At 53.5% G+C, this 11,096-nt stretch overlaps 1 protein-coding gene across 1 annotated transcript; it reads right to left on the reverse strand.

Annotated features, from left to right (window-relative positions):
• Nucleotides 1-464: 464 nt before the first annotated feature.
• On the reverse strand, nt 465-782 carry LOC138928982 (uncharacterized). The gene has a single exon (XM_070287372.1). The coding sequence runs from the start codon at nt 780-782 to the stop codon at nt 465-467; it is 318 nt and encodes a 105-aa protein (XP_070143473.1).
• Nucleotides 783-11,096: the final 10,314 nt, after the last annotated feature.

Consider the following 11,096-nt stretch of genomic DNA (forward strand, 5'->3'; position numbering starts at 1 on the left):
GGCTCCCCCTGCGGCTTGCCCGGCTTGGCGAGTAGCAGTAGCATCTGCCTCTTCCACCTCTCCGGAAAGGGGTCGTCCTCCGCCTGGTCGCAGAGTTGCAGGAAACGGTCCCTCTTAGCGTCCCTTATGGCCGTCTTGAGGGCCTTCCTCGCCGTCCTGTAGGCCTCGCTAAGCTCTACGACTCGTGAGGTGCCGCGCGCACGGGTCAGCTGCCTCCGGGCTCGAAGGCAGGTGCTCCTGAGGTCGGCGATCACATCGCTCCACCAGAACACCGGCCTATGGTTCCTCCGGAACGAGCCTCTCTGACGCATGCTCTGGTCACAGGCATGCTCCAGGGTTGTTGCGATGCAGTTCGCCATCTCGTTGGCTCCACCCGTCGCTTCGGCCGCCATGCCGTCCAGCGCGTTTGTGAACGCCTGCGTGCAGTCTCCTCCGACTATGACTTTGGGCCTCCCACGAAGATCTCAGCTTAGGTCGTCCAGGATCCCACTGAACACCTCCAGTGGGAGACTAGGCGCCAAGTAGCAACTATAGATACAGTAGCCACCAACTTCCGCCCGGACGAATCCGTCTGCTACCAGGATGTTGGACATGCGCAGCCGCCTGTCTCCGCAGAGCCAAAGGGCCGCCTTGCCAGAGCGGTCCTTGGCCCACTCTCCTCCCACGCTCGCCCTGTATGGCTCGCTGAGTATGGCCACATCCTCCGCTACCTCGCGCACCGTCTGCATCAGCAGGTCCTGGGCCGCTCTGCAGTGATTCAGGTTGAGCTGAATCAACTGCATACGGTCCTTGAAGTGTCGGTACCGCCTTTTCCGGCCTGGCGGCTTTTGCTGCCGGGTCGAACGTTGGCCTCTCCGGAGCTCGCTGGACGGATCACTGGCTCCTTCTAGCAGGCCACTGCCTTGTGGCCTGCTTCGCCGCACTTCATGCAGCAGCCGCCCTTATCCACCAGGCTCTTACACCTAATGGCGATGTGGCCAAGCTCCAGGCATCTGAAGCAGCGGGAAGGGCCCTCGCGCTCCCGCACTCTACATATGGTTCAGCCAATGCGGACTTTGCCGCGCCGCCTGACCTCCTTCGCCATCGAGCATGGCAGGCTGAAGACCGCCGTTTTGGAATCCCCGTACCCGGGGCGGAGGCTTCGTATCCTCACTGCTCCGTCGCTGAGCTGGTATTGCTCCGCGAGGGCGGTACGGATCTCCTTCTCCGTCGCGATCGCGTCGAGGTTGCGTATCTCGAAGACGCAGACCTTCGACTCCTCCGTTAGGGCTCGCACTTCCGCAGCGTCGCCCAGGACCCTGGAGATGCTGTCCCTCATGGACTCAGCGCTCTCTGTGCTCCCTCTGGCTACCTCGAGGAGTAAATTCCCCCTAGCCGTCCGACGAACCTTGGTGACAGCCCCTCCGAGATCGGTCAGCTGCCTGTCCTCCCTTCTCGTGACCAGGGCCAGGATCTCGCTGTAGCTCTTCCCTGGAGCTTCCACTACCACCGCGTCTGGGCGTGCTCTGCGAGTCTGATTCCTCTTTTTAGCCACTGTGCTCCACGAGTTCCCGGCAGTCACAGGCTCGGGTTCAGGTGGCCTTACTACACTCTCATGCCGCCGCTCCGGTACCCGAGGCATCGCTGGGGCATCAGGCCTTGCCTTTTTGGCACCGTTTCTCGGTGCTGTAGGGGCTGTGGCACGGGCTGTGGCCTGGGCTGGAGGGGCTCGCCTCTGCCTGGGGACGTCACTAGCCCCGGCTATGCCGTCCTGTTGGCTGACCCTTCTCCACGGGTCAGTCTGGACTGCCCGATCTTTCCTTAGGACTACCGCCGTCTGTTGTGCCTTGCTTTCTACCAGCTTCCCGGCTGATAGAATATGGGAGCATCTGCAGCATACGCTCTCCGGCTCACTCATTCTCTCTGGCTCCACTGCCGACTGCTCGATGCCGGTTTTGAGCTTCCGCATCCCTGCTATCATCGCCTTCATTGCGATGTTAATATGGCGCACCTGCTTCTCATGCACCAGACTGTGGAGTTCGTCCAGCAGCTTTCCCAGCTTGGTGACTCACTCGTTGCGAGTGAGCGTCCTCTCCTGCTTAACCTCGACGACGGCCTCCTCCTGGGCGGCTTTGCTTCTCTTTGGAAGCGTACCCTTTGAACCGCTCGTCGGGCTGGCCGGGTCTCTGCCCCTCTTGACCGAGTCGGTGGGATCGCCGACCGCACTCCTCTCCGGCGCCGGGGGTGGCACGAGGGGTGGGGAATGGGCCAACAGGCTGCTCTTCCTGAAAGCCGCCGCGTCTCCCTTGCTCTTCTCTTCCTTCTGGCTTGGTGCATTACCTAGCGTGGCGGCCAAGTCAGCCACCGCCACGACAGGGTGTGTTGGAGTGTTAGGTAGGGCCTCCAGAATCCTTGCCCTAACCGTGGAAATTCCCACGGGTGGATTTCCACTATTGTGGCTGCCACCTGGACTATTTGAGTTATTCTCTGACATTCCAAAAATAAGTGCATTGTCGCCCAATGCTAGGCTGCATTTTATACCTCCTGCCAGGTGTTAAAGCTGCCGGCCACTATGGCTCAGACGCAGACCAGATAGCCGCTCCTAGGCTTGATCATCTGCCGGCATCTATGGCACAGACGCAGATCACTTAACCGCCCATTGTGGGACAGACGCTACGTGGAGGGGAGGGGAGGGGTGGCATGTGCACTTGCGAGGTCCCTCGTTGGCCAGGGGTTTCCCCGTGACTAAGCAGGTGGGAGTTTTACCGCTCCTGCTCGGTCGCCAGAGCCCCGTTTACAGGTGTACCGTATAGCGGTGGGGTTGGCTATTGGTCTGCTCCCTGACCTTTACCACCTTACTTATCCTCTGTGCGAGCCTTGGGTTTGGGTTTACACCCGTTTCCGCTACCTCCTGCCAAGGATCAAGAGCAGCAGTCCTGAAAGCAATGCTACATTTTGCATTTGCAGATCGCATATGCACGTCGTGGCAGGTAGCTTTTGTCTGCGCGACAGCTGGCACGATGGCGCCACCTGCCGGTCGGTTTGCACAGCGCCACCTGGTGGCAGCGGAGTGTTGCCAGACCTGTGCAGTGTTCGACTCAGCTGATCTCGCCCACAGCTGACGTGACTGGTATATGTTGCGGGGGCAGCCACATTTGCCACGAGAGAGAAGTTCGCGAACGGAGGCAACAACAACCATGAAGGTTGTCGCGGGAAATATTCTCACCGCTCTCACCGCTGGCCCAGATCTACGGTTTTGGATCGGACTCCCTGGATCATCCATGGACACCACGGGGGTGACGTCGCAGGTGAGCAATCTCAGCTGCTGGATCCCTCCGAGCCGTTGTCCTGTCCCAACGGACGCCGCGCTGCTGGATTTTTCCGAGTGTGGGCGTGGCTGCTGGATTATTCCGAGCCCTCTGAGCAATCCTGCCGCAGGATTCTTCTGGGCGAGGATTCGGGGCTGGCTGCTGGACTTTCTCCGAGCCAGTGGTCCCGCTGCTGGATTCTTCCGAGCGTGGACACAGGCCATTGGCTGCTGGATTCCTCCGAGCTTTTGTCCTGCCCCGAAGGCGCCCCGCTGCTGGATCACTCCGAGCGTGGGCGTGGGCGTGGCAGCTGGATAATTCCGGGTCGCTCGTCCCGCCGCTGGATAATTCCGGGCGCGGACGCGGGCTTGACCGCTGGACTAATATTTGCACGTGATTATTTGGCCAGGGAAACTGGGCGACCCGGAATAGTCCAGCGGTCAAGCCCGCGTCCGCACCCGGAATTATCCAGCGGCGGGACGAGCGACCCGGAATTATCCAGCTGCCACGCCCACGCCCACGCTTGGAGTGATCCAGCAGCGGGGCGCCTTCGGGGCAGGACAAAGGCTCGGAGGAGTCCAGCAGCCAAGGCCTGTGTCCACGCTCGGAAGAATCCAGCAGCGGGACCACTGGCTCGGAGAAAATTCAGCAAAAAATCCGGCTTTTACCCGCACCTGGAATTACTCCGGTGCTACGGGAAAAGCAGGAGGGGAATTGGTCACTGCCGGGGAGGGGCGCCGGCCCGCGATCGAATACAGGGAAAACGCGCAATTTGATTTAGGCACATGTTTTCTATTTGGTACTTTTATTCGGGAAAATAACTTCTGGCGGCGGGTGTGGGATAAATCCCCAATATACTTAATGGCCGGCGGCCATGCTCACCCTGGCTGGATATCCTTGGAGGTCCTGCAGTATAATTTGGTCCCGACGCGGACACGCGGTTTTGGCACTTAGACTTTTTCACTTGCGGAGCGGCACGACTTGCGCGTTGGAGAATTTTGCGAGAATTAATTGACCTAATTTCCGCAGTGTGGTCGTGACCTAATATCTGCCGACAGCGCTGCCGCGATCGATCTTGGCTTGCCAGATGCTGATACTATCGCTGACAGCGTTGCCACTTGTGCGCGTAACTTCAAAAGCTTTGTGCTCGTTTTGAACTTCCCTTCGCGGGGTTTATTTGGTTCCATGCCGTTGGCTTCATGCCGGGTGATGTGTGCGTGTGTGAGTGTGTGTGTGTGTGTATGGCATCATGCCGGGTGTTTTTTTTTTTTTTTTTGTATTCAATATAATTTATTTATTATTTACAACTATAAATAACAATTACAACTATAGTATATAGTGTGCAATTTTATCTCATCCTCTCTCGCGGACGAAACCGTGGCCCTCACTGTGCGGTACTGCCGCAAAGCATTGCTTCGCACAGTGGCAGGCCGCTTAGTCCATCCGCTCGTTTCTGTCCCTCTCCAGACGCCTAAGTGTCCTCAACACCTTCGCCGCGAATTCCGCCGTCGCTTCCCACGTCCTTGGGCTCTCCAGCATCAGCGGCACCAGCGTGCCCACGCTGATCTCCGCTCCTGCTATCGCCTCCAGCTCTGCCCTTTCTTCGGCGAACCGGCGGCACTCGAAGACGACGTGGCGCACATCCTCTTGTACGCCGGATCCGCACTCCGGACAGCCGTCCTCGTTCTCGTGGCCGAACCTCTTGAGATAGCTACGGAAGCAGCCGTGACTGCTCAGCAGCTGGGTCAGGTAGAAATCCACCTGCCCGTGCGTCCTCTCCATCAAGACCTCAATATTGGAGATCAGGCTGTGGGTCCATCTCCCTTTGGACGAGGCATCCCATCTGGTTTGCCAGCTCCTGTAGCTCGTTCGTCTAGCCGCCATTTTTGCCTCGGACTTCGCGGCGCGATCAAGTCCAAGGTGCCCGCGGAGCGCGTTGCGCAGCTCGACCTTCTCGCGGACCAACTCCCTCAGGGGGACCATTCCCGCTATCACAAGCGCGGCGTCGTCCGAGACCGTCCTGAATGCGCTTGCCACTCGGACAGCGCATAGTCTGTATGCAGACTCCGCACCCCGCATGTAGGACTTGGTCTCGACGGCTTCAGCCCACACCGGTGCCGCGTACAACACCTGGGAGGTTGCGACGCTAGTCAGCAGCTTCCTGATGGTCTGCTTAGGTCCTCTGGTGTTGAGGAGTATCCGCGAGAGGCTTCCTGCCGTCTTGCTGGCCTTCTTCTGGGCGTACTCCATGTGCTCCTTGAACGATAGCCGGGTGTCGATCAGAACGCCGAGGTATTTTATTGACCTCTGCGATCTGATCACGGCTCCGCCAACTCGGATCTCGGCCGTTTCCACGGTCTTCCTACTCGATATAAGGACTGCCTCCGTCTTTTATGCCGCTAGCTCCAGGCCCGCTCTCGCGAGCCACGATTCGATCAATGTGATCGCATCGTTCGCCAGTGCTTCTGCTGCGGTGCGCTGCTTAGCGACTACGACCACCGCCACGTCGTCAGCGAACCCCACAACGGTCGTGCCACTGGGCATTGGGAGCCGCAACACGCCGTCGTACATGGTATTCCAGAGCAGGGGTCCCAGCACGGAGCCCTGAGGGACTCCGGCGGAGACTTCGTATGCTGTAGAACCCATATCCGTGGCCGCTGTGAGCACTCTCTCGCTGAAGTAGCTTCGTGCTATCCTCATGAGGTACCCTGGGATATTTAGGGCGGCGAGGGACTCCAACGTTCGGTTCCAGTTCGCGGTGTTAAAAGCGTTCCTTATGTCTAGCGTTACCACTAGACAGTAGCTTTTGGAGCCGCCTTTCCACCTCTTACCGGAGATGGCCGATTTGGCTATTCCCGTCACCGTCTCGATGGCGTCCAGCGTTGACCTCCCTTTCCTGAACCCAAACTGGTTTGGGGAGAGACCTCCGGCCTCCTCGATGGCCGCAGTCAATCTGACGGATATGATCCGCTCGAAGACCTTACCAGTGGTGTCCGTGAGGCAAATGGGCCTATAGGAGGATGGCTCCCCCGGGGGCTTGCCCGGCTTGGCGAGTAGCAGCAGCTTCTGCCTCTTCCATCTTTCTGGGAAGGTCCCCTCCTCCAGGCACTTGGAGTACAGGGTTGCGAACTCCCTCGGGTGTAAGGCGATGGACAGCTTCAATGCCCTGTTGGGCACAGCGTCCGGCCCCGGCGCCTTCCTTGGGGGCACGCTCTTACCCATCCGGATCACCTCCTCTTCCGACACTTCGCAGGCATCGTTGGGGTGGTGCTCTGCACTGGGCTCGACAGTCACGGGAGATCCTGTCGGGAAAAGCGCTCGCACTATGCCTTCTAGGGCTACGGGGTCCGATGGAGCAGTGCTGCCGGCTCTCAGCCCTTTGACCACCATCCTGTACGCTCCGCCCCAGGGGTCGTCCTCCGCCTCGTCGCAGAGTTGCAGGAAACGGTTCCTCTTGGCGTCCCTTATGGCCGTCTTGAGGGCCTTTCTCGCCGTCCTGTAGACCTCGCTACGCTCAGCGACTCGTGAGGTTCCGCGTGCACGAGTCAGCTGCCTACGGGCTCGAAGGCAGGTGGCCCTGAGGTCGGCGATCGCGTCGCTCCACCAGAACACTGGTCTGTGGTTTCCTCGAAACGAGCCTCTCTGGCGCATACTCTGGTCGCAGGCGTGCTCCAGGGTTGCTGCGATGCGGTTCGCAATTTCGTTGGCTCCACCCGTCACTTCGGCCGCCATGCCGTCCAGCGCGTTTGTGAACGCCTGCGTGCACAGCGTGTCTGGCCGGTAGGCTTTGCTGGGCCGCGGTGCTGCACGGGTATCTTCCGCGGGACCTCCCACTGAGCATATGATAGCCTCATGGTCGCTCCCGGTGTATGCGTCGCAAATTCCCCATCTAGCGGTTTGGGAAATTGCTCCGCTCACATACGTAAGGTCGATGATGAAGGCTGCTCCTGCTCTGACGAACGTATGCCGCTCACCGTCTTTAAGGAGGGCGACGTCTGTCGATGCAAACGCCTCGAGCACCGCGCGTCCTCTGGCGTTGGTCGAGACGGATCCCCATTCCTGGGCCCAGGCGTTGAAGTCTCCTCCGACTATAACTTTGTGCCTCCCACGAAGGTCAGAGCTTAGGTCATCCAGGATCCTACTGAACACCTCTTATTTATTTATTTATTTTTTATTTATTTATTTATTAAGAATAGCAAATATCTGCCATTTTAAATCCATATCCTTACCTCAGACCGGATAAGGAGTGTTTTTTAATGATATGCTCCGACTCACATCAGGTGGTCAGAGGCAAGGATAGGTGTCTTAAGATATTATTTTTGTTAAAGTCTAATGACATTTCAAAATATAACAGAGAGTACATGTCGTTGCAAAGCGAACATAAAACGCGAAAAGGATCGTGTGCCTCGAAATTAGTTTTACAAATATCCAAAGCTATAGGCCGAAAGTAACGTGATGGCCTAGAAGGAACTGAAAAGCGTATTTGCTTAAGAAGATTACTGGAAAAAATATATCCATTTATTAATTTATGCAGGAACATCACGCCATGGCAGGTCCGACGATCCTTAAGAGAGGGCAGGTCCAGAAGGCGTAGTCTGTCGGCATACGGAGGAAGGTGGCGATGTGGGTCCCAGTCTAAACCCCGAAGAGCGAACAAAAGGAATTGTTTCTGTACCGATTCGATAAGATCCTGATACTTTGCATATTGAGGGGACCATACGCACGAACAATATTCGAGTATGGGCCGAACCAGGGATATATATAAAAGTTTTGTAGTGTAGGGATCATCGAATTCCTTAGACCATCGTTTTACGAAAGCAAAAACACCCTTTGCTTTACCAACAATTATACCGATGTGATCGGTGAAGCTCAAGTTGTGGGTAAATAGAACACCAAGATCCGTTACAGAGTGGATACGTTCAAGAACACTCGTGCCTAAGGAATAGTTAGCCTGGAAACAATTTCTGCGGTAAAACGACATGTATTTACATTTGGAGTTGTTAAGAAACAATAAATTGTGAGTGCACCAGGACATCATGTTGTTTAAATCAGCTTGCAAAAGCTGAGCAGAGTCAGGATTCACAAGAGGCAAACATAGTTTTACGTCATCAGCATACATTAAGACGTAAGAGTGGAGAATAACTTGGGGCAGATCATTTATAAAAATGCCAAATAGAAGAGGACCGAGGTGGCTCCCTTGAGGAACGCCAGAAGTCATGTGAACAAGGTTTGAGAATGAACCCTTGAATGCAACTCTTTGAGTACGGTTCGACAAATAAGTAGAAATCCACTTGATCAACGTAACCGGAAAACCCAACAGACAAAGTTTCTTCAGCAGTAATTGGTGATTCACCGAATCGAAAGCTTTGCTAAAATCTGTAAAGATAACATCGGTTTGGGTGTTATTTTTAAATGCGTTTCTAATGACAGCAACAAACTCAAGGAGATTTGTAGACGTTGATTTACGTTTCATGAAGCCATGCTGAGTAGTAATTAGAAATTCGAATAATTTGGGAATCGCACTAAGTTTTGCAATACCTCTATAGTGTTCAATATTAGATTTACTGCCCTTTTTATGAAGCGGAATGATAAACGATTCTTTCCAAACTTTGGGGAAAAACGAATGCTGAAGTGATAACTGAAAAAGTCTAGACAATGGTCTACATAATGAGCTGGCACAATTTCTCAGAACACAGCTAGGTACAAGATCTGGACCAGAGGAAAAGGAAAGTTTGATTGTTCTAAGATTATGAAGAACATCATCTTCGCTGATTACAGGCATAAAAATGCAATTGGAATGCGGGAGTGGAAAAGAATACTCTGAGTTATTATCGAAATTAGTTTGTGAGTATGTAGTCTGGAAGAACTTTGCGAACAGGTTCGCGATATCAGGCTCATTGGAAGCGGAGGCATTATCGAAATGAAGACATGAAGGAAATTGTTGAGATTTCCGTTTCGAGTTTACAAAAGCGTAAAATTGCTTCGGGTTAGCCTGAAACTCAATTTTGCACCGATTTAAGTGGTTTCTGTAGCATTCAGAATTGTGTGCTAGGAAATTTGTACGAGCAGTTAAATATCTCGAATGGTCGACTTGAAGACCAGATTTGCTATACTTTTTAAACAGTCTGGATTTCAGATTTTTTAGATATGAAAGCCGACGTGAAAACCAAGGGGGCTTATGAGAAACTTCTGGTGAGGGAAATGAAGGGACATACATGTCGAAAACTGAGTACATTATTTCATAGAAACGCTTAACAATGTCTGAGGGATCCTCTGTGGAGTTCAAGAAAGTCCAATCCGTTAAGGATAAGTGGTGGTTCATTTCTGTAAACTTAGCTTTTCGAAAGCAACGAAACGTTGCAGGCTCAGCTTCCGGACACAATAATAATGGTGTGGAGGCTTCGAGGGTTAGCCCCAAAGTGGGATGATAAGCGTCCTCAGGACTAGAAAGAGGGTCAATTCTAGTGACGTAGGCATTGGCAAACTCAGAGACAAAGATGAGGTCTAAGACGTTATTACTGCAGTTCCTAACAAAATTTAATTGTCCCAATGAATGGTCAATGAGACCATGAATTAAATCGTGGGGTGAGGTGGGAACAAGAACATTTGAATCAGGTAAGGGCATCCAGGAAATGGAGGGTAGATTAAAATCACCCGTGACGATAAGGTGGTCATTAATACCAAGGGAAGAATGAATTTCTTGAATTAAGAATAAATGCTGCATATAAATATCAGTGACAGACCTAGGTGGAATATACGAGCATGAAACGTAGATAGAATAATCGTAAACCTGGATGCGAACCGCCACAAACTCTATATCAGTGTCAGTTTTAGAAATGATATTGGAAACCAGATCGGATTTAACCGCAATGAGAACACCACCGCCTGTCCGTATAGGACGATCACGTCTAAAGATGGCATAGTTCCCTGAAAAAATCTCAGAGTCAGACACAGAGGAGTTGAGCCATGTTTCTGTAAAGACAATAACATTGGCATCGAAAGAGACACTATTGACGTGCAGCCTACTGAGCTTGCCAAGTAAACTACGAACATTCTGATAGTGAAGAACAAAAGAGTCTATTAGTTTTTTGGAGGCCTAGTTGAGGGAGTTTGAGGCCCGCGAGCACGAGGAGTACTTTTGTGTTCGAATTCATGAACAATTGCATGCTTAGGCCACACAGAAGGATCAAGAGCCTTAGAAAATAGTTGGTCAGAAATTGTAATTTTAAACGAAGATATATCACGTCTTTCCTTAAAATTGAATTTGGAGACACTAAATTCAGTAACAGAAACATTCAATTTGCTGCTCAAGTGGGTCTTAACGTCGCCCTCAGAAGCATCTGGATTGAGGCGGGAAACAAAAATCTGTTTTTTCGGAGCAACACCAGCCAAAGGCACCGGTCCGCGTTTGGCAACGCCAGAAATTGTCGACTGTTGGGGGCCGCTTCTGGTAACGGCCGGCACCGAGATAGTGACCACCGGGGGAGCCACTGGGTTGGGATTTGACACCACCGACGCGTCGTTGATGGCAGCAGCACGCGACGTGGATGCCTGATCGGTGTAGACAGGCTGCTGAACCGGGAGCATGGTGGCATAAGGGGGCATTCAGGGTCTGGAAGAGATAAGAACTTTTCAGACAGGTTGCTCTTGTTTTTGTTTGCGGGGTCACTTAGCAGTTTAAGCGACTTGAAATGGTGTTCCGCCTTCTGGAAGCGAGTTGACAACTCCTTAAAGCCGGCCGCCAACGACTGAAACTCCAGGTGAGTCTGCCTCATGAAGACCCGCATATCGGATTTGATATGCAGGCAG

Source organism: Drosophila kikkawai, chromosome 3R (genome assembly GCF_030179895.1).
Source record: "Drosophila kikkawai strain 14028-0561.14 chromosome 3R, DkikHiC1v2, whole genome shotgun sequence".
Classification (NCBI taxonomy): domain Eukaryota; kingdom Metazoa; phylum Arthropoda; class Insecta; order Diptera; family Drosophilidae; genus Drosophila; species Drosophila kikkawai.